At 42.9% G+C, this 23,624-nt stretch overlaps 1 protein-coding gene across 3 annotated transcripts in view; it reads right to left on the bottom strand.

Moving 5' to 3' along the window:
* Positions 1–23,624, bottom strand: part of tmtc1 (transmembrane O-mannosyltransferase targeting cadherins 1) — a 106,597-nt gene that overhangs the window by 54,413 nt on the left and 28,560 nt on the right. For all 3 annotated transcript variants that reach the window (XM_062382913.1, XM_062382914.1, XM_062382915.1), the window contains exons 6-7: positions 3,462–3,565; positions 1,842–2,031 (exon numbers count right to left, since the gene is read on the bottom strand). In XM_062382913.1, coding sequence (XP_062238897.1) covers positions 1,842–2,031; positions 3,462–3,565 — 294 coding nt within the window. The remainder of the gene's footprint in view (positions 1–1,841; positions 2,032–3,461; positions 3,566–23,624) is intronic.

Here is a 23,624-nt window from a genome sequence, read left to right as displayed (position 1 = left end):
ATATATATATATATATAACTGTGAGTATGCCTACATGAGATGGATCCGAATTTAATTTGTATCTGACCTAACAGATCATGATATATTGTTCCTAAAGAGGCAGAATGATATACAATAATAATTACGTAATCTGTTGCAATCTATAGGAGATGTTGTTTATTTAGTTATTCTGTACTTGATTATATTTCCTATAAAAACAACATGATGTAAACTTGAATGATTCCTTAAATCAATAAATATGTAAGAAAACATATGTACCATTGTTGTTATTCTTGTTTATGGTTGACATGGAAAGAAACGATTTTTGTTTGTTTATTGAACAGAAAGAAGGATCCATTTTACCATTCCTCCATCTTTTCATCGACCTGCCAATAAATGGTTAAATGGCTCTTCGAACCTTGTGTGAGTTTAAGTGTAAACACTAGCTAGATTCTATATGGTCCAGTAATCCTTGCACTACTGAATCAGGTATATAGTTAAAAGTATTTTTTACTGAGGTTATAGGTAAAACTGACGGGCTACTGGCTTGTATGGCAGTACTGGTACTGGAAACAGCTATAAACAGCATTTCTTAAAAGCACATTTGTTATAATTCAGACCCAGCACACACACACACAGACACAGAGACAACAGTTGAGGAAAACAAATTATATTGTAACAGTTGATTCCTTTTCCTATTGAGTGAATATATAAGACCATTTACAGTATATTCAGAAGGCATACTGCCTCTGCTTCTCTTCATTCATGCTATCCCACAGTGGCTACATTTATTTACAGTAACATGGCTGTTATGTATTGATGCCCCTTCTTTAGGCTCAGTATATTATCTCATTAGCAGTAATGAGAGCATGCAATGTGGAGTGCTTATTAGTGTTACTCCAATCAGATGTTTATTATGCTTTTTCAACGGGCTAAATTACAGCATTACTGCCTGAAAAGGACCTATAGCGAATATAGACAAACTTCAAATAAACAATGACAAGCATGTTGAGCAAGTTAAGTTATCCTCCACTTGTAATAGTGTATTATAGAAAGTGCAATACAAACACACTGCTTTAGCTGACATTGACACCATAAACATTATGAACATCTACAAATATTAAGATGGAGCAACTGATAGCATTACAGACTGTTAATTGACCTATAGTATTACTACAGTATAAACTCTTGTACATAATGTGAGTCACGTTCGAAGCTTGGGAGGGCTGTGGCCATAAGGTACAATGTGAACATCTTTGAGAAGATGAATAACAGGGAAAGGGACTGAGGGCTTGTCAAGGCTCAAGTCTTGGAGAGCAGGCCTAATGTGGTATCTTCATTAATGTTACAGCTTGAATTTTGACAGTTCTTAAACCAACAGTTGGATATAGCAAACATGAGGTCTTTACTGGTGCATTAGGTACCTTGTTCTTCTCCCTCTCTTACATTATTGCACAGGTCAAACAGCGCATTATTGTTGTGTGTGTCAGTATTTTCTAACGTTCCACTGTCCTACTGGTGGTAAAGGCAGCTGTGTTTTCTCATGATGGCCTATGGAAAGAGGCTGCGGCTGTTTGCCAGTCTTGTTGTCCTGGATATCACACATCTGTAACTTCCGCCTGATGGCAGGAGTGTTAAGAGGCTGTGTTGTGGATGTGTGCTGTCCCTGGTGATGATGCATGTACTTCTTAATACCCTGGTGTTATAATTTTCCTGAAGTAAGTGGAAGGTTTCTCCAGAGAGGTGCTGGAGGGCCTTCTTGTCCTGGGCAGTGATCACTTTATTCTTGAGGTGCAAAGCAACAGGAGGAAGAAGACCTGAGAAATGCACATTTTAGCTGCTTGTCACATTCTTGCTCTTACCTGCAGTGAGAAGATGCAGTTCAGGCAAAGTGCAACCATTACAATGGCCAGCAGAATGGCAGCCACGTTGCGAAAGTCACTCAACGACTCCACCAGGGGAATGCTCCCCACCTGCCAGTCGTAGCAAAGCACGATGGGGGCAAGCAGCAACCCGGCATTAAATGACAGCAGGTAAGAGTAGGTCAAAATCCTGTAGGGAGGGAGCAAAGAGAGGATGTTGAGGACAAGGAAAAATGGTTGATGGTTGGTGGAGAGAAATGGTAGGGGAAAAAAGGAAGTTAGAAGAAATAAATTAGTAACATACAGAGGATATTAATTGTAACATTAATTGACTTAAAAATGTCAATTATTAAAATTCACTCTTTATCTAAACCTGTATGTGTCTGGCAGTTTACCAGAGAAAAAAATAAACAGGTGGTTGTAAAAGGTTAAAGAAATAGTTCACTTGTCTTGCTACAAGCTAATAAACACAAAGTTATAAGCCTAAAGTTCCGCTGATAGCTTCCTAGGAGGCGCATTCACGGACCGACTAGCCACTTACGGTGAATTTTCAGGCTAAAAATACGGTGTAAATGACCTTGTTTCAAATCTATTGCGGACACATGGATGACACCACACGAGCAGGATGGAAGTAGGTTGTGTTTTTTCTCTTATTATATTATGTCTGAAATAGGACTCACCATTGACTTCAATTGTACTGGCTTCTGCTCCAACAGAATCCAGTACGGGGGGAGGGGGGGCTACGTAGTCTCCACATAGGCTTGAGTGGAGAATACGTAATTTACCCTCGACACCCGACATTAAACGGAACAAACAGCTGAGAAGGTCTTCAACATGGATGACATTAAATTAATAATTGAAGTGGAGAAGTACAGTGTATGATCCATGGAACATGTTGTATAAAGACAACACCAAAAAAGACAAATGTTGGGACGCTGTTGCTCAATGTTGGAGCAACAAGTAAGTATATGCTTTTATACTACTGGATCAACGGGTGATATTATTAGCGCTGCCTGGCGCTTCAGCGTCGCTCCAGCGTCCGGTGCGAACAGCCAAGCGCCGGCGCGCTAGGGATTAGCGCTTACGCCCCGCTTTGGCGTCGCTTCCGCGTTGTGCATACGATACAGAAATTCTTCCAAACAAAGGAGATAAACGATCTGAAACCCGGTTTAGGACTTTATTCATGCAAAAAAATGTAATGCTAGTGTTCAACACTTGAAGGAAAAACATGGCCTACAGCAATACAACCTCTTCATATACCTTAAAATGTGGGCTATAGTTATTATCTCCATCAGAAGTGCAGACTACTAAACAGTAGAAGAGTTCAAGTGTGCTAAAACGTTTAAACCCCTTGTATTTATTTTTTATATTAAGGAAGAAAAGCAAAGATAGACTGAATGGACAAATGAGGCTTGTCGATAAATTTGCAATTTTCACTGATCCTCAACCAATTCAATGGATTTGATATATAGAGTGCCCTGTTTTAATGTGTATTGTAATTTGGCGGTAAACAAATACACTTTTATCTAATTGAACAATAAAGGCGTCCAGCAATCGCAATTTAAAAACTCATTCAACGCCTGCTACTGGTGTTTATACATGCATGCGAGAGACATTGACCTGGTAAGCAGGTGAGGGGAGAAGGAGGCGGGGTTGTCCTGTTCAGAGAAGAGAGGCATAGATCCTCCCATCAGCCACAGCCTGACTGACATGATGAGCACCACCTGAAAGAGGGAGAATGGAGGGGAAAATGTCTCAGCATGGAGTATTATCACTGCATAGAAAGAATAATTTGTCAGTTAGTGCCCCTGTAAATTTCTATGGAAGTTCAGGTTAACAACAGGAATCGCTCCGTTGGGAAGTAATTATGCCTAAACAGAAACTGTTCGGACCAAACTAATGTCTGGGCAGGCTTTATACGATGATGGACAGATGATTAACAGTAACATAATCAACCACATCATCAAAGTGCGCTTGGGTTGAATTAAATTTCAACAAACATGCCATTGAGTCTGTTTTAGAAGAGATCGACAGCGCATTCATTTTGAAAGAGGAACAGAGAAACGCGATGAAAGCATTTGTAGATCGAAAAGATGTTTTGCCGTCCTTCCTACGGGATTCGGAAAAAGTTTAATTTATCAGCTGGCCCAGATGGTGTTGAGATATCTATGTTTCTCTGTATCTTGTGACTATATTTTACCTATATCCTGTGAATAAATATTAGCTGCATAATCTAGATAATCAATAATGCTTATGCTACAACTGTTTCTTTTCTTGGGATGATGTCTATCTTTTTCACTCAGACACAGGGTTTGCACAACAAGCACAGGTTCTCAGGAAAGAGAGAGGTCATGCCAGAATTAATACAAAGAGGTGTTTCATGAAACGTGGTGAGAAAAAGATATGAAATCCTCCTCGGTGTCTAATCTGTGTCTCTCCGATGTAGCAGGCTCCCTGTTGGCCAAGGCCACAGTAGTGGGACACCTGGTCAGTTGAAAGTGATTGCAAAAAACTGCACTTTGAGGAAACAGTATACATCTGGCCAATAACTGAATTCCCTCAAAGAAAAAGACCCGCCTCTGTGCTGCACCCTGTGTCTGATTATATATACTGTGGACTTAGGATGTGGGTGAGCTTCTTCTCGACATGATCCAGTGAACCTGGTGACGTGTCCGGCAGAACCCCAGAGACTCTCTGTAAGTATTTCATTGTTTTACAATAACTGTTCAATTTCCAGAACTTCAATTATAAGTGTCTAATTATTCCTTCTCAAATCCTGGATCAACAAACACGCTTGTCCAATCGCAGTCAAGTTTAGTGCCTGGCGACGACAAAATTGGTGACCCCGACGTGATCCAGTGAAGGAAAAAAGGACAGATCGTATTGACGATAAAATGACATCTCGAGGATCTCGTTGTTCACAGTGAAAAGACCGGTCAACCTAAAACAGGCGAGCAGCGACCTTTTTATAACTAAAACGTCTGTGATTGGAAAAATAACTAAATTAACTGTGAACAAAGAGAAATACAAGATGTAAGTATATAAGAGTGAAGTGAAGGAAATTGTAAGGGTCTGGGACCCTATGGTTTGGAACCATTTACATTTATTGAAAGGATCTGGGATCCTATGGCCTGGGGCCACACTGAGAAGTGTTTGGAACACTGATAAAGTGGTGCTTGGAGCATGCACTATAGATATAGTTAATTTTACTTTCTGAGAAGTGTTTGAAACACTGATAAAGTGGTGCTTGGAGCACGCACTATAGATATAGATAATTTTACTTTCTGAGAAGTGTTTGGAACACTGATAAAGTGGTGCTTGGAGCACGCACTATAGATATAGATAATTTTACTTTCTGGGACTGAGAAGTGTTTGGAACACTGAAAAAGTGGTGCTTGGAGCACGCACTATAAATCATTTTACAGTCTGGGACTGAGAAGTGTTTGGAACACTGAAAAAGTGGTGCTTGGAGCACGCACTATAATTTAAAGGATCTGGGATCCTATGGCCTGGGGCCACACTCATATCTGTGTCCGGAGTCAGATATGAAGTGAAAAAGGGAATCAGGGATTTCCTAGTCTGGGACTAAAGGGGAAAAGTGTGGGGTGGTTTCCTGTGACATCAAGGTAATTACGAACACAAAGAGTGTTTTGAGTCACAGTTCTGAAAGGGTATTGAGGGTTGGAATAGATATTGGCAGAATATTAATAGATTGTGGAAAAGTGTGTATTTTGGTTGTGTTAAACACCCAAAGAATGGGCGCTACTGAAACTATTTCTGTAGTAGAAGCTTCCTGTTCTGACCAAGTATACATGGCAATGCGTCCTCCACATCTAAGTTCTGCCAACAGTATTTGATAAAACTTGTGAAAATAGTAGTTAAAGAAGCAAACAAAATGATGACTACTAAATAGAGGTGGTCATTTTAAAAAACATAGAACAGGGGTTCTTAACCTTTTTGACCCTGAGGCCCAATTTTTTCAGTGCAAAGTGACCAGGGGCCCATTAAATGTTAACACTGTAGTTAATTGATCTCACTCATTTCTATTCAATAATAGATCAAATCCATGTACAGTTTAACAAACTAACAAGCTAAATAAATAATACAATGACATGATAAAATGTGATCACCACAAATATTTTTATTAAACTTTCAATAACTTTTGCTGATAATACACGGAGCAAGAAATACAAGGAAGAAAATGTCATGAATTTGAACAGTTTAATCTGCCTTAAATGCATTTGTAATAGGCTATTTACATATTAAACTCAAATCACAACACAGGAAAAGTGTTTTGTTTCCAAAATAAAAATCATCAATCAATAAAAAAGGTGGTGATAAAATAAATGCATTCAAAAATAAATATTATATTAATAATTATATTGTTATATAATTAATTATAGAATATATATTTATATTCTATAATATATGTTTTTAAATTAAATAAATAAACTCTAAATTAAATTGAAATAAAGTGCAAATGACTATAGCCTTATAATCAGCAGATTCATTTAACAATTGCTTCAGCAGTTTTCATTTTTGCATGGCAGAACCAGATGTTGCTCTTTATATCTTGAACAAATAAACAACCAAATCAATGAACAGTCAAAACAGTACGTTTTTAACAAGCTACAACTTATTTTTTTTTATCTTCAACTCTTAATGAGACACCTGGGCCTGCCTCTGAGACACAATCAGATCCAATCTGGGTGGAATGGGGGAAAGGCTCACTCTCAAAGTAGCCTCCAGCGTTGTTCTGAGTCTGTTTCGGGCTTTGGTTTTAGTTGTGGCCACAATGGAGAACCCTGACTCACACAGGTATGTAGTTGTGAATGGGAGAAGGAGTTTCACAGCCCTCAGTGCAAGACATGGGTACTCCTTTGAGACAGCAATCCAGAAGGAGCCCAGGTCTAGTTTGCCCCACTGCAATTTTAAAGTGCTGTCGGTGGAAACGTCCAGAAGCTGTGATTCCAGACATGAGGGCAAAGAAACATCATTTGCAGTGGGATCCACAGAAAATGGGTCCAAAATCCACATGTGCCCCTCTCTGGGATCCTCAGGAAAGTACTCATCAAATTTCTCTGCCAGTTGTGAGAGGTGCTGAGAGACTGAGTCACTGATCATCACCTGAGGGCAGTTTTCCAAAATGTCAGACAAAAGTGGAAACATGTCCATCCTCTTTTCCTGGGCCCTCTTTGTCCACAAAGCACGTTTCCTCTTGAAAGCTTGAACTTTGTCTGCAACAAAAAATATGTTGCTGTTTCTTCCTTGAAGAGAGATGTTCAGCTGGTTCAGTAGTGAAAAATGTCACAGAGGTAGGCAAGTTTTGCTGTGAACTTTGTGTCAGCATAGTAATGTGCAAAAGGAGATTTTTTCTCAGTGAGGAAAGTGAAGACCTCATTCTTCAGTTCAAACAAACGCTTGAGGACCAGTCCCCTTGAGAGCCATCTCAGTTCACTGTGATAGAGCAGCTGGACATGATCTGCGTCTATGTCCTCACAAAGCTTGGCAAAACATCTGGAGTTCACAGCATTGTTTTTAATAAAGTTGATGGTTTTCACACATATAGTCATCACTTCGTGGAACTCTGGTGACATCTTTTTCGCTGCAAGGCTTTCACGGTGGAGAAAACAGTGTGTCCATTTAGCTTCTGGTGCACGCTCCAGTATCTGTCTGATGACACCGCGATGCCTGCCAGTCATTGACGCTGCGCCGTCACTACACACCCCGACACAGTTCTGCCAGTCCAGGCCGTTCTCAGTGAAGTATTTATCAATGCAGCGGAAACATTCCTGAGCCGTAGCTCGTGTTGGTAGCTCTCCACAGAACAGAATGTCTTCGTGCAAACTACTGTCCCAGCGATAGCGAACAAAAACCAACAGCAGTGCGGCATTTGTGCACATATCCACGGCGGCAGGGAGAACCAACTCCTCCGCTATGGTGAATGGTTTTTTATTCTGTGCCACACGTCTGGCTACGAGGTAGCTTGCTTTCAGTGCACATTTAGAGTTGCCAGTCAGTGACACAATAGGTTTTTTCTGCATCTGCAGCCCATTTTCTTTTCTCTTAAAAAATTCTACCGGCTTTCCCACGAGCGTCTGATGCTTGGTCTCTAGGTGCCGCTGTAGCTTCGAGGGCTTTAAAGCTTCATTAGATAGCGTCAGCCCACACTCCACACACTGGGCTCTCGGCTCTTCCTCACTACCCCCGTTCACAAATCCATACCGAATGAAGTCGGGATTGTATTTACGCACACATTTTGTCTTTTGGGGGGGTCCAGCACCACTTTTATCTTCATTTTTCCTCTTTAAAAACTTCTCCATCACTACCTAGCTGAATGTCGATCTTCTTCTGTTGTTCTGTGAGCTTGTTAAACAACTAACGCAGTACCGCCACCATGTGGTCGGAGGCTGCATTGTAACTGAGCGTCTCATGGATAGCATAGGCTAGTAGCTCTGGCGTCACCCGAATCTGCGCGTACACATTAATTAACATATCTGGTGTATTCAGTTGATAACCTACGCGGTCCCACGGCCCAAGCGGCCCACAGGTGCAAAACCGAAAGTTTCTTGCGGCCCTCTAGGTGGCGCTTGCGGCCCAAGTATGGAGGAAATTACTAATATAATAATTATAAATTAATATTGATTATATAATATAGGGAGTTCTTTCTGAAAGAACTAATGTGAATGAAAAAGTGTGTCTGTGAAAACGAGAAACGAGGGGAAGAAAAAGAGTCAAGGTCAGCTTGCTGACTGAGACAGAGAGGGAAACGACTGACTGAGGCACAGAAAAAACTGACTGAGACTGAGAGAAAACCGACTGACTGACAGAGGAGAGACAGAAACAATACAAAAACTAGACTAGAGGCAATATACGCCTGCCATTTGATGTATGTTGTATGTATGGATGTGAGAGTAAACGTGTAAAGGACTTGCCAAAGAAAGTTAAAGAATGTTGACTGAAGGTTTGAGAGATGAACAAGGACAAGGACAAGAAAGATAAAGCTATGTTTAGAAATAAGAAAGATCCATAGGCGTGAGATGTTTCAATTCAGTAATATCTTGCTCTGAGATGGATAATAGAACGTTTTTGTTAGTGCACAGGATGAAAAGAGGGAGATAAGAGTGTTTGGGAGTCGGAAAGCCCGAATTCACAGCTTGCAACTGGTGTTGAGATCATAAGGAGGCTTGTTTGTTTGTTTATTCGTTTGTTTGTATGTTTGTTTGTTTTTACTATTGCTTCATTCAGAAGTAAAAAATTCCAAAAATGGTACCAAAAATTACACTTTTTGGTACCAATTCGTTATTTTGGGATTTTTGCCAATATATCTAATCCATCAGAGGAAAGGAGAAAAGGTTTTGGCCTCCAAATTATTGCATAAAATCCAATCATTAAATAGCTTATTCTCATTTTTAACCGACACAGTAGGGATAATAGGATACACCAGTTTAATACTTCAGACAATTTATTACTTGATTCGTAATCTAACTTCAAGGATGAGTGATTAACCAAATCACATTAATGTGACCTTTAAAAGTTCATCTCTAGGTACAGTTAATGTGCAAGGTATTTTTTTTTTATTTTTATTTTTTTATTTTTCTTTCTCTGTTTTGTATTATTTTTGAGCCATTTTACACCCATATAAAAGTTTCACTCTCAACTGCTGTTTTGTGACAATGAAGATGATATTTGTTTTTGTTTTTTAGTATCGAGAACTCGTTTCTCTGATGTAATGAGCCCCGTGAAGCTAGACAGAGCTGATCTTGCTTTGCTCTGCTCAGGTTTGATGAGAAGGGGAAATCTATCTCTTCTCTTTATTTGTTGAAATGCTTTGCTATTTACTTTTATTTCTTAAAGCTGAAAATAATTCATGTGCTTTCTATATGAGTAAAATCAATCCAATCAGGATGAGAAGTTCAAACTTAACTTTAAACTTAGTTCTGTGCTGCCTAGAATTAGATATTTTTATTTTTTGGGGTTTCACCGGCAGTTGCTTTAATTCCACATTCAAATTATCCATTTAAGATTAAATAATCAAGACATGTGTAATCTATTTACAGTTGGCCTTTAAAATAGAAGTTTGATTCACCCTCCATGTAACTATTGTTAGACTCTTGCGACCTAAAGATAAATATGTTTCACCATTGAAAGAAGAAATCTTAATCCAGTTAAAGGGACAGATGTCTAAAACACTTTAACTCATAGCGTGTTTAATCTTAAATGAAAAGCACAAACCATAGTACAAGCCCCCTTGTTGACACACTTGATTGAATACCATATCAATAATTATATTTTAATTTCTTTGCAACACTTTAACTTTTAAAGAACCAGAAGAAGGGAATTTCTTTTTGTTTGTCTTGTTTCACCAATTATCTTAACGTCCAATGTTCTTAATTTGAAAGATGTTGTTAAGCTCTACTTTTTGTTTTTATTTTATCATAAAGGAAAGTGTGGCAGAATGACTTTTATTAATTTTGTTTTGTTTTGTTTCAGCTGTCTCACACATTTGTCCTTTGTATGTGATGCCTGTTTTACCACAGGGCAGTTTGACGTCAAAGCTTCTGAATTATGATGTAATGAAGCAGTCGATGACTTTTGGAAAATGGTTTGAACAAAATTATACTCAAATGCTGTTAAATTTGCTGATAATTGAAATTCAGCTTGTTAATCATTTAATATTTCATGAAATGCCAAAGATTTCTGTTGCTTTTCTGCCACTTTTTGAATCTTTTATTTTTGAATGTCCACTTATTTGGCTATTACTCCTCAAAATTGTAAAGAAATTGTTGACCACAAAAGATGGGTCTGCCTGTATGTCTTGTTTTGATTATTTGTTTATTTTCCTTTTCAAATATAGGCTTATATAATCTACTGTAAACTCAGTTGCAGCATATTAATCACTTTTCAGTTTGTTTTCCTTTCAATCTCTGGGACCTGGGCTCTATGTCTCCACAACCCACTCCCATCCGGTGTCAACTCCACCTCCTCCACCCTGACCGACTACGCCCTGCGCCTGGCTTATTAATTTTAATCATTTAACAGAGTCCACAGTGTTAGAGTTTGATATTGTTTCTTATGTTTCATTTTCTCTCTGAAATAATTCCATGCATGTGTTTTAATTAAATAATAAGGAAAAATGGAACCAAGGCAAAGACCTTGGCATCCTTTTAGACACTCTGGGTTATGTGGGTTTAGGGGGACGGTACTGTTTTTGACGTTCATCCCCAACAACACAGCCCCAGACACCACCCCCCTAAAGCACTCCATGGACTGCGCTCACTCTCTGTGGAAATGAAGGAACACTCTGGCGTGAAACCATGGGATGATTTTACGTCTAAATTCTTTGGCAAATGGTCTTCATACTATCTGTTGCAGTGTTCATAGCCCTGTTCGCCATCTGCGGATGTTGTTGTATTCCCTGCATTCGAGCCCTGTGCCTCCGTGTCATAGACTCTGCGATACAAAAGAATGACACTGAACGTGCATTACAACTGCCTCTACTAGCTCACGGTGAGGAGACAAGGGATATGAGGGACTGCGTTTCTTATGATTTCTGCTCAGATGGTGACAACTTACCAGATATTGACCATGCCTTTTCTCTTGCGCTACAGACTGTCCCCTCAGTCGCTCTGACCCCTGCTTTCGGACTTCCCCAATACGTTGACACTCAATTATGATAGTCACATAGCCCCAAATGGTGATGTATGGACCCTTACAGGACACGGTTTTGACTCAGATTGGACCCTTTTGAGTGTTTACAACCACTATTTGCTAGAAAAAGGCTTTCGATGCGATACGAAATTAAATCTGTCTGGAGCCGCACAACATATTTGATAACACAGGTTATAAAGTTATATATATATATATATATAGTTATACAATATATATAACAACTATAGTTTGTTGCATTTATTAAATAATAGAACGACAATAAAAAAAACTGTTGACATTTAACTGCTATTTTTACCTGTTACAAAATCACCAAACTCTTATGAATTGGAGAACAAAATACATGTGTGGACCTACTTTGGAATAAATTAAACACAGAACTCAGCTTTTTTTGCTCATCTCCAGCTTGGTACTTTTCAGCAGATGCTGTGTGCTTGCTCTGGAAATATCTTACAACATTACGTTTCTTATTGTTTGCTAATTCCTTGCCACATATCAAACATACATATAGTAAGACAGCATTGGTGGCAGTGAAAGCAAAGTCATTTGTCCACGAAGAATTAAACTCTATTTCCCTCCCAGACTTTTCTTTGCTGGGATTTATCCATGATTAGATTACTGAGGCCGGGGGTCGGAACTATAGATTAGCGACCTGCAGGGAAGAGCGCCGGGACGTAATAGGATGTGACGCATATTTTAGTTGCTGAAATATTAAAACAAAACGTGAGAGCAGGTCAGACTGGAGGCCAACACAGAAACTGCAGATCGGTACAAACCACCTGCAGCTTCTGCTCTGATCAAGAATCTTAGAGGCTGATCACTGATCAGCGGAGACCAGAGAAACTCTTTGTTTTCCACTGTTGAGAAGCAGCCGGTCAGTCACTCTCAATGAAGCAGCCGGTCAGTCACTCTCAATGTGTCTCTCTGAGCGAGTGAGCGGGGCTCAGGGCGGGGGGCGGAGCCCAGGCTCTGTGTGTGTGTCAGCTATCTGGGAGAGCATACACACACATACACACACATACACACACTCACACACACACTTACACACATTCACCTGCTCCTGGTATTTCATGATGGCCTGATACGATGATTATTTAAAAAATGAACGTGAACGTGACGTTCACTCACGTTCATCATATGAAAGAACTGATTTGTTAAGTTCACCGTTCGCGAAAAATATGCGCAACATGCACTGCACAGGGAGCCACTGCAGAGGTGCTGAAGAGCCGCATGCGGCTCCGGAGCCGCAGGTTGCCGACCGCTGGTCTATCCTATTGTGCAAAGAGTCATTTTTTTTCTGGTGCGGTTGAAACACTCCCCATAACCACAGCCCAATGGAGCGGTATCAGACTCACATTCTGTCTAGAATTGTGAGTATGACAACGTCAGGCTAGGTTTGTATGGTAGTACGATGAAAACCATGTGGCCCACTCAGTAGATCAACCATCAATACCTCTATGCCTTTTTAAACTAAACGCTTCCTATTTTAAAACATAGGACAAGTAACGATCTGCCAAACTAATTAGCTCTAACTATAAACTTTTTCAAAAAGGAAGGTTTTGAGCCTACTTTTAAACGAACAGATGGTGTCGGCCTCCCGAGGTGAAAGTGGTACATAACTCCACATGAGAAGGGCTTGATGGCTGAAAGCTCTGGCTCCTAATCTACTTTTAGAGACTTTAGGTACGACAAGTAAGCCCGAATTTGGCATCATATTAGTCAGGGCCTTGAAGGTGAGGAGGAGAATTTTAAATTCTTTTCTAGATTTAACTGGAAGCCAGTGTAGCGATGCTAATATTTGAGAAATGTGCTCTCTTTTCTTGGTTCTCGTCAGGACTGCTGCTGCGGCATTTTGGACAAGCTGTAGAGTCTTTAACAACTTACAGCTGGAGCCTGATAGTCATGAATTACAATAGTCTAGTCTCGATGTAACAAAGGCGTAGACTAGTTTTTCTGCATCTTTTTGCGAAAGGACATGTGTAATTTTTTAGATATTACGCAAGTGGAAAAAGGCTGTCCTAGAAATTGTGAATTAAAGGAGAAATCAGGATCAAAGATCACTCCCAAGTTCCTGACTGTTTCATTGGAAGCAAGGGCAATGTCGTCTAGCGCAACTATATCTTGAGATAATGTATCTCTAAGGTGTTTAGGGCCAAGTATACAGGACTGTCTCAGAAAATTAGAATATTGTGATAAAGTTCTTTATTTTCTGTAATGCAATTAAAAAAACAAAAATGTCATGCATTCTGGATTCATTACAAATCAACTGAAATATTGCAAGCTTTTTTTCTTTTAATATTGCTGATTATGGCTTACAGCTTAAGAAAACTCAAAAATCCTATCTCAAAAAATTAGAATATTTCCTCAGACCAAGTAAAAAAAAGATTTATAACAGCGAAACAAAATCAAACATTTGAAAATGTCCATTAATGCACTCAGTACTTGGTTGGGAATCCTTTTGCACAGATTACTGCATCAATGCGGCGTGGCATGGAGGCAATCAGCCTGTGGCATTGCTTAGGGTTTATGAATGCCCAGGATGCTTCAACAGCGGCCTTTAGCTCATTTGCATTGTTGGGTCTGTGTTACGGGTGGTTCTTTGGTTGGACCCCAAAGCAGACACAGAGAGCAGTCTAGTGTTGAGTAAGGTTTATTTTCACACCAGAAAACAAAGCAGGCAGGCTGTGGAGGCAGGGTGCTGGCTGGCCGAATAATCCAGGGGGGAAACGCAGGAGGAAAAGCGAAAAAAAAACGAGGAGCAGCAACAAGGCACACCGAGGAGTCTGTGTAACAAAAGAAAACACTATGGTTAAATACGAAACAAAATACAAAGGGCTAGAATCAGAGGTCGTCATAGGTACGCTACCGAACAAGACGGAATTATCTGGCAGAGTAGTGGAGTCGGGACCAGGCTTTTATTGAGTGGATGATGGTTGAGTGATTGCAGGTGTGCCTTGTTTGCTGAAGTGAGGAAGCCAGCCACACCCCCTGCCACAGACACCACCTGCAGGACAGGAACAGAACAGGAGAGGGAGACAAAGACAACACAACCAACAACAGAATCACCACAGTACCCCCCCTCAAGGGACGCCTCCTGGTGGCCTACCCGGCTTGTCCGGGAACTCAGAATAAAAATCATGGAGGAGTGTGTGGTCGAGAATGAGGGAGCGGGAAATCCACTGCCGCTCCTCCGGCCCATAACCCTCCCAATCCACCAGATACTGAAACCCCCTGCCTCGCCGACGTACGTCCAATATCTTGGTAACCGTATAGGCAGGGTGGTCATCAATGCTCCGGGTGGGTGGCGGGGGCTCGGCCGGAGGGCTTAGCGGGCTGGTAGACACTGGCTTGAGGAGAGAGACATGGAAAACTGGGTGGATATTAAGAGAGGGGGGAAGCTTAAGCTTCATAGCACAGGGGTTAATAACCCGGTCAATTTCAAACGGGCCAATAAATTTGGGTGTGAGTTTCCGGGATTCTGTTTGGAGTGATAAATCCCGGGAAGATAACCATACTCTCTGACCGGGTTGGTAATCCGGGGGCCTGGGTACGATGACGGTCCGCTACTCTCTGATTGCGAGCAGCGGTACGGATGAGGGCTGCCCGGGCCTCACGCCAGCCTCGACGAGCACGCCGGAGATGCCCCTGCACCGAGGGTACTGCCACGTCCGTCTCCTGAGCTGGGAAGAGTGGAGGTTGGTATCCGTTGGCAGCCATGAACGGGGACATCCCCGTTGCGGAGCAGACCAGGGAGTTGTGGGCGTATTCTACCCAGGGGAGGTGGGTGGACCAGGAAGCCGGATGGCGGGATGAGACGCAACGCAGAGCCGCCCCAAGGTCCTGATTTGCCCGTTCTGTCTGGCCGTTCGTCTGTGGGTGGTAACCAGACGACAAGCTGACCGACGCCCCCAGCGCCTGGCAAAAGGCTCTCCACACACGGGCGGAGAACTGCGGACCCCTGTCTGATACAATGTCTACCTGGATGCCATGGAGACGGAACACATGCTGCACCAGAATAGTGGCCGTCTCGAGGGCGGATGGCAGCTTCGGCAGGGGGATGAAGTGTTCCGCCTTGGAGAAGCGGTCAACGATGGTAAGTATAACCGTGTTTCCCTCCGAAGGCGGCAGGCCCGTGATGAAGTAGACGGCGATGTGGGACCACGGCCGGTGGGGAATGGGCAGGGGAAGGAGCAGGCCGGCAGGAGCCTTACTCCGGGCGCAGACAGAACAGGCGGAAACGAACAGCTTAGTGTCTGCAGCCATCGAGGGCCACCAAAAACGTTGTTGTATGAGAGTCAAAGTCCGGTGGGAACCAGGTTGGCATGAAATCCTGGAGGAATGCCACCACTGGAGAACTGCGGATCTGGCAGCTGGAGGAACAAACAGACGGTTAGGTGGACACCCATGAGGAATTGGTTGGTCCTTCTGGGCTCCCTGGACCACTCCCTCGATCTCCCACCCAGCTGCTCCAACCACACAGGAGGAAGGTAAGATGGTACTCCCCGCAGCATCCTCCACCGGAGGGGCGAACTGACGGGACAAAGCATCTGGTTTGATGTTCCTGGTACCGGGTCTGAAGGTTAGACTGAAGTTAAAGCGTCCCAGAATCAAGGCCCACCGAGCCTGGCGTGAGTTCAGCCTACGGGCAGAGCGAAGGTAGGAGAGATTTTTATGGTCAGACCAGACTATGAATGGGTGAATAGAGCCCTCAAGCCAGTGCCTCCACTCCTGGAGGGCCAGGACGACCGCTAATAACTCCCTGTTTCCTACATCGTAGTTCTTCTCTGCCGAGGAGAGCTGGCGGGAGAAAAAGGCGCAGGGTTGGAGCTTCTGGTCAGAGGCGGTTCGCTGAGAAAGAACCGCCCCCACACCGGAGTCCGAAGCATCCACCTCCACCACGAACTGAACAGCAGAGTCAGGATGGACAAGCACTGGTGCAGAGGAAAACAAAAACTTTAGTTTAGCAAACGCCGCCTCTGCTGCCGGCGACCAATCAAAGGGGAAGTCTTTTAAGCACCAGTGAAACGTGTTGAACATGTTCTTTGAAATTACGTGAAAAAATCAAAATGTCATCTAGATAAACAAAAACAAACCTATTCGACATATCCCGAAGCACATCATTAATAAGTGTTTGAAAAACAGCAGGTGCATTGGTGAGACCGAAAGGCATTACAAGATATTCAAAATGTCCTAACGGAGTGTTGAAGCCGGTTTTCCACTCGTCCCCTTCCTTTATTCTGACCAGATGATAGGCATTACGAAGATCCAATTTGGTGAAGATGGTTGCTTTGTGTAGGGGCCCAAAGGCTGAGTCAATCAGGGGAAGGGGATGTTTATTCTTAATAGTGATGTCATTTAATCCTCTATAGTCGATACAGGGGCGGATCGACTTATCCTTCTTGGCTACAAAGAAAAAGCCAGCTCCCATAGGTGAAGAGGAGGGTTGAATGAGGCCGGTTTTGAGCGAGTCTGTGATATAAGCCTCCATGGCGTCTGTCTCGGGTTTGGACAGATTGTACAATTTACTGGACGGATAGGGGCGCCCGAAAGCAAATTGATGCAGCAATCATAGGGTCTATGAGGGGGAAGGGACAAGGCCCGATCTTTGCTAAACACCTCTTGGAGATGGTGATAAACAGAGGGAACAGAGGTGAGATCGACCGGTTTGGGTGGAGATGGTGTGGTGGCTGGCCTGGAGGGAATGGCAGAATGCAGACAGTGGGAGTGACAGAAAAGACTCCAATTGGTTATGGAGAAGGTGGACCAGTCTATGTGTGGGTTATGGAGCTTTAGCCAAGGGAGACCTAACACTAGCGGAGACATGGGAGATGGGATAATGTACAGGGATATGGATTCATGATGGTTACCGGAGAGTAGTAGCGAAATGGAAACAGTACGGTGAGTGACACGAGCCAGGAGCCTACCATCAAGGGCAAACACATCCTTGGGCTGAGGAAGAGGCTCAGAGGGAATGTGGGATTGCATAATCAAGTCAGAGTCAATAAAATTGTCATCTGCACCGGAGTCAATAAGGATGGACAGGGGTAGGGAACCCTGCGACCATGACACGGTGCCCTTAATTAGCAGGCGAGGAGGAGACAACGAAATAGATGAGTGGCTCACCAGCGCCCCTCCGGTGACTGATGAGACCCCCCTTTTGGCAGTGCAGGGCAATGAGCCATCTGATGATCCTCCTGCCCACAGTACATGCAGAGCCTCTGGAGGCGACGACGCTGACGTTCCGTGGGAGTGAGCCTCATCCGTCCTAGTTGCATGGGCTCCTCGGGGCAGAGAGGAGAAGAGGCTGTCAGCGGAGGAGTCCCGTGGGGAGAGGATGGCGGACGAGAAGATTCCGGAGAACCCCGATGGTGAGAGCTCATTGTCTGTCTCACGGGAGGGGCGTGTCTCTCTCTCTCTGATCTCTCCCTACGTCTCTCACGGAGCCGGCTATCTAAACGAATAGCTAAAGAAATTAACTCATCCAGAGAGGTGGTCTCGTCCCGTGCCGCTAACTCGTCTCTCAATTCCTCCCGCAAACCCCGGAGGAAAACTGCCTGTAGGGCCCGCTCATCCCACCCGCTCTCGATTGCGAGAATGCGGAAATCTATGGAGTGAGTTGCTACTGAATTTTGCCCTTGGCGTAGCGAGAGGAGCCGACTGCTGGCCTCCTTGCTACATAGGGGATGGTCGAAAACCCTGAGAAATTCGGCGGAGAATGACTGAAAGGAATCGCAGATGGGGGAGTTAGCGCGTGATATGGCAACAGACCAAGCCGCGGCGCGCTCCGACAGGAGACTCATAACAAAGGCGGTCCGCGACTGGTCTGAGGAATACGTGAGTGGCTGCTGATCAAAAACGAGACTGCACTGGTGAAGAAATTGTCTACATGACCCTAATTCTCCTGAATACCTGACGGGCGTGGGGATGAAGGGTTCCCGGGGTTGTGCAGAATGAGCGATGGGAAGAGCTGGTGGTACAGGAGCAGGAGCTGGAACCGGAGCTGGAGGGTGGACGGGAACCGTCGTGGTGAGGTGAGTAGACAGCTGGTCCAAGCGGCCACCGACTTGTGCCACATTAGAGGAGAGATTCTGGAGTGTCTCCATAATCTCTTGTAGAGCCGTCTCGTGCTGACCCATACGAACTCCGTGGTTCGAAAGAGCCTGTCTAAATTTATCTGCGTCTGCGGGGTCCATTTTGGCCAGATAATTCTGTTACGGGTGGTTCTTTGGTTGGACCCCAAAGCAGACACAGAGAGCAGTCTAGTGTTGAGTAAGGTTTATTTTCACACCAGAAAACAGAGCAGGCAGGCTGTGGAGGCAGGGTGCTGGCTGGCCGAATAATCCAGGGGGGAAACGCAGGAGGAAAAGCGAAAAAAAAACGAGGAGCAGCAACAAGGCACACCGAGGAGTCTGTGTAACAAAAGAAAACACTAATGGTTAAATACGAAACAAAATACAAAGGGCGAGAATCAGAGGTCGTCATAGGTACGCTACCGAACAAGACGGAATTATCTGGCAGAGTAGTGGAGTCGGGACCAGGCTTTTATGGAGTGGATGATGGTTGAGTGATTGCAGGTGTGCCTTGTTTGGTGAAGTGAGGAAGCCAGCCACACCCCCTACCACAGACACCACCTGCAGGACAGGAACAGAACAGGAGAGGGAGACAAAGACAACACAACCAACAACAGAATCACCACAGTCTGGTGTCTTTCAGCTTCTTCTTCATAATACCCCACAAATTCTCTATGGGGTTCAGGTCAGGGGAATTGGCAGGCCAATCGAGGACAGTAATGCCATGGTCAGTACACCAGTTACTGGTGGTTTTGGAACTGTGGGCAGGTGCCAGATCATGCTGGAAAATGAAATCCTCATCTCCATAGAGCTTTTCAGCAGATGGAAGCATTTAGTGCTCTAAAATCTCTTGGTACACAGCTGCATTTACTCTGGACTTGATGAAACACAGTGGACCAACACCAGCAGCTGACATCGCTCCCCAAACCATCACTGACTGTGGGAACTTCACACTGGATTTCAAGCAACTTGGATTTTGCTCCTCTCCAGCCTTTCTCCAGACTCTGGCGCCTTGACTTCCAAATTAAATACAACACTTGCTTTCGTCTGAAAAGAGGACTTTGGACCACTCTGCAACTGTCCAGTGCTTCTTTTCCATAGCCCAAGTCAGACGCTTCTTCCGTTGTCTTGAGTTCAGAAGTGGCTTGACCATGGGAATACGGCTATTGTAGCCCATTTCCCGGACACGTCTGTGAACAGTGGCTTTTGATACCTGGACTCCAGCTTCAGTCCACTGTCTTTGAAGCTCCCCCAAATTCTGGAAGCGACCCTTCTTCACAATGCTGTTAAGGCTGCGGTCATCTCTCTTGGTTGTGCAGCGTTTCCTGCCACATTCCCCCCTTCCAATAGACTTTTTGTGGATGTGCTTTGAAACTGCACTCTGTGAACAGCTTGCTCTTTGAGAAATTTATTTTTGTGTCTTACCCTCCTGATGGAGGGGGTCAATGATGGTCCTCTGGACAGCAGTCAGATCCGCAGTCTTCCCCATACTTGTGATTTAGTTTACTGAACCAAGCTGAGTGTTTTTCAAGGCTCAGGAAACCCTTGCAGGTGTTTCGAGTTAATTAGACGATTCAAGTGATTATTTGAATACCCTACTAGTATACTTTTTCATGATATTCTAATATTTAGAGATAGGATATTTGAGTTTTCTTAAGCTGTTAGCCATAATCAGCAATATTAAAAGAATAAAAGGCTTGCAATATTTCAGATGATTTGTAATGAATCCAGAATGCATGACATTTTTGTTTTTTTAATTGCATTACAGAAAATAAAGATCTTTATCACAATATTCTAATTTTCTGAGACAGTCCTGTATATAACTAAAAATGTATCTGAGTTTAATAAGAGAAAATTGCGGGTCATCCAGGTTTTTATGTCCTTGAGACATGCTCGAAGTTTAGTTAATTGTTCAGGTTTCAATGACATTTTTTTCAAGCACATACTTAGTTGTTGCTCCAAAATTAACTGCAACAGCGTCGCTACTGCGACGCGTCGCTACCGCGCCCGGTGTGAACAGCCAAGCGCTGTCGCGCTAGGAATTAGCGCTCACGCCTCGCTTCCGCGTCTGGTCAGTGTGTGGACATGAAGCCGAGCAGCTGAGGTTAGCTCCGGACTGCTTTCTCCAACTGCTAACATCCTCGCTGTGCTGCGTTCAAGGCAACTCGGATATTCCGACGTCCTGCCACATAGTGAACATGCAATAGTTTTCATCCATGAAAAAATAATGTCATCGACGAAACTCATCGTCTATTAATTATGCCCATCCCTAAAATGAACAACATGAAAATATAACAAATTTCCATGACTTTTCCAAAACTTTTGGGAGATTATTTTTTTCCATGACTTCTCCAGGCCTGAAAAAACACATTTTAAAATTCCATGACTTTTCCAGGTTTTCCATGACCGTACGAACCCTGTATGAGGGTGCAAACACGGAACATCAAGAATCATGTAAGTACATAACCTTAATACCAGAAAGAATTAACTGGTCCTCAGTCACATACTCATCCTATATAAATGTAAAGTACAATTTAAAAACTGATATAATCGCTGCCTCAACAGTGAAAGGTCAGTTGTGAAGTTTTACTCCTAGACTCAGATAGTGAATACCTCCATTCCTGAAGATGCCACGTCAGTCGTTAATGTCAATCACAGCCTTGTGAATGAAGAGTCTGTCTCCCGCACACAAGAAACTCTGGGCTGTTGTTTTTGTGTGCTTCGATGAATGACTCTGTTTTCGGCAGAGGTGTAAAAAGTACTGAAATATTGTACTCAAGTAAAAGTACCTTTACTTTGATGAATTTTACTTAAGTACAATTAAAAGTACCCATCTAAAAATCTACTCAAGTAAAAGTAAAAAGTAGCTCATTTAAAATGTACTTTAAGTAAAAGTTACTTAGTTACTTCCAACAACTTGATGGGGCCCGCTCCTCTACAGTGCAAAAAAGGACACGGGGTCATAAATCCAATTATTAAAGGATAATCTTTACAAATATAAGTGCAATCACATTAAACATGTCAAACATTAAAAATTTAACATGTCAACACAACATTTAATAACTGCCCCTCGGCACCATTGTAAATGAGGGTCTTATTCCTCAATGTGTTTTCCGAGGCTTAAATAAATAATCAATCAACTTTTAGGAGGACATGTCAAGACATGAACCACATGACAGTTAAAATAAAAAATTTTAAATGCTGCTGTCCCACTGTATATTTCAACTTTTGGTTAAACTTTGGTCCACCTTTAGAGCAGTAGTCTACAAACTTCTTGTTCAGTTTGAGCAGCAGCTGAATTTCAAGGTGAGTAGAGCTCATCCAGGCTCGCTGTGCAGTGAACAGCAGCACAGCTGAAGAGTTGCTTGCAGGCGGCCGAGGCAGGTAGGCCAGTGTTGAGTTTCAGGCAGTGTTGTGCATGAACAAGTTCAAAAGAACGCTAGCAGTTCCATTCAGCCTCGTTGGACGACCATTTAGCTATGTGTGGATGCTAGCGGACCTACTGAAGGCAATATTATCGGGGTGCTCGTGAGTAGCTATTATTGGCCGAAAAATAATCCAGTTAACAGGCCTGCAACAGGGGGGTTGAACTGATCGTTTTATTTGTTGTTTTCCAGTTCCGGCTTTTGTATTTTCTTTTATACCAGTATGATATTCCTGTTTGTAACAGGTGATTGTTATTCCATGTGAACACAAAGTTTTTCTTAAACTAGGGAGATTTTTGTGACAGTCATTATTCTGTGTGGTTTATTATTAGTTACCTAATGATAAGTCAGTTTTAAATGTGAGATGCTGTTTGTTATTCAGGGCCTAAGTATTGTTTAAAAAGTCTAAATATAACTTAATCTTATTTGTTAGGTTAGGATAGGTATTATTCAGGTGGTATAAAGTGAACTCAGGTAAAAGCCGAGTCTTAACAGCGAATTGACTATAGGGCTACAGACAAATAATGAATTTGAACGGAAAAAAAATTCATATTATCTGAGGTCTAGCTAAAACGTTACAGAATGTTTTCCTTCACCTGAGAGACGCTGTCTTGAGATCATTGTTGTGTTTATTTCAAAAGAAATGCAGTCTTACAGGGCTAAATACCGTCTGAAAGTTGGGGGGGCGCCAGAAGTCAAGCTTGCATAGAGCCCCAAATGTGTTAGGGCCGGCCCTGTGTAGCGCAGTGATTCTCAAACTGTGTGGTGCGCGGAGTCATAACAGGTGGTGCGCGCGACCGGAGGGGAAAATGCGAGACGGAACTAATATTATAGCCGAACTAATGTTTTGACGTCCGCATTTCTTTAACGACGGCGCAGTAAACAAATCGCTCTTTCGCCGTAGCCAGGGATCGGAACTCGCAGCTCTGCAGCCGCGGGTTGCTCTTCAGCCCCTCTGCAGTGGCTCCCAGTGCAGTGTTGTGCATGTCGCGCATATTTTTTGCGCACAGTGAACTTTACGATCAGTTTCATATGTTGAAAGTGCACGTGAGGGAACGTCATCCACTCTATGCAGCATCTACCACTGCAGTTAGAATTGCCTTGCGCCTTGAACTATATATTTTTTTTACTCAGTAACGGATGTAATTCCAATGTAGCGAAGTACAATACTTCAGTCAAAATCTACTTAAGTAAAAGTAAAATTACCCATTTAAAAAACTACTCAAAAAATTACAAAGTACACAAAAAAACTACTCAATTACAGTAACGTGAGTAAATGTAATTCGTTACTTTACACCTCTGGTTTTCGGTGTAAAAAACTTGCTTAAGTCAACACAGGGCCGGTCTTTCCTACAGGCGACATAGGCGGTTGCTTAGGGCGCCATTCAGAGGGGGGCGCCAAAAACTGCACAGAGCAAAAAATAAAATAAAATAAAAAAGGCAGAGTTTTAGGCGCCCCCTTCTCTATGTGGTATGGCCAAAAATATTGTATTTAATTACTCTGACAGTAATTTAAGTAGTTTCATTAGAGAAATCAGTAAATGACAGCAGCACTCAGGTGGAACGTTTGGCACGGGACCAGTTGCACCCCGTACTGTCAGGTGCAGTCTGGATGAGGA

This window comes from Platichthys flesus, chromosome 23 (genome assembly GCF_949316205.1).
Source record: "Platichthys flesus chromosome 23, fPlaFle2.1, whole genome shotgun sequence".
NCBI classification, from domain to species: domain Eukaryota; kingdom Metazoa; phylum Chordata; class Actinopteri; order Pleuronectiformes; family Pleuronectidae; genus Platichthys; species Platichthys flesus.
This window is presented reverse-complemented; position numbering and strand designations above follow the sequence as displayed.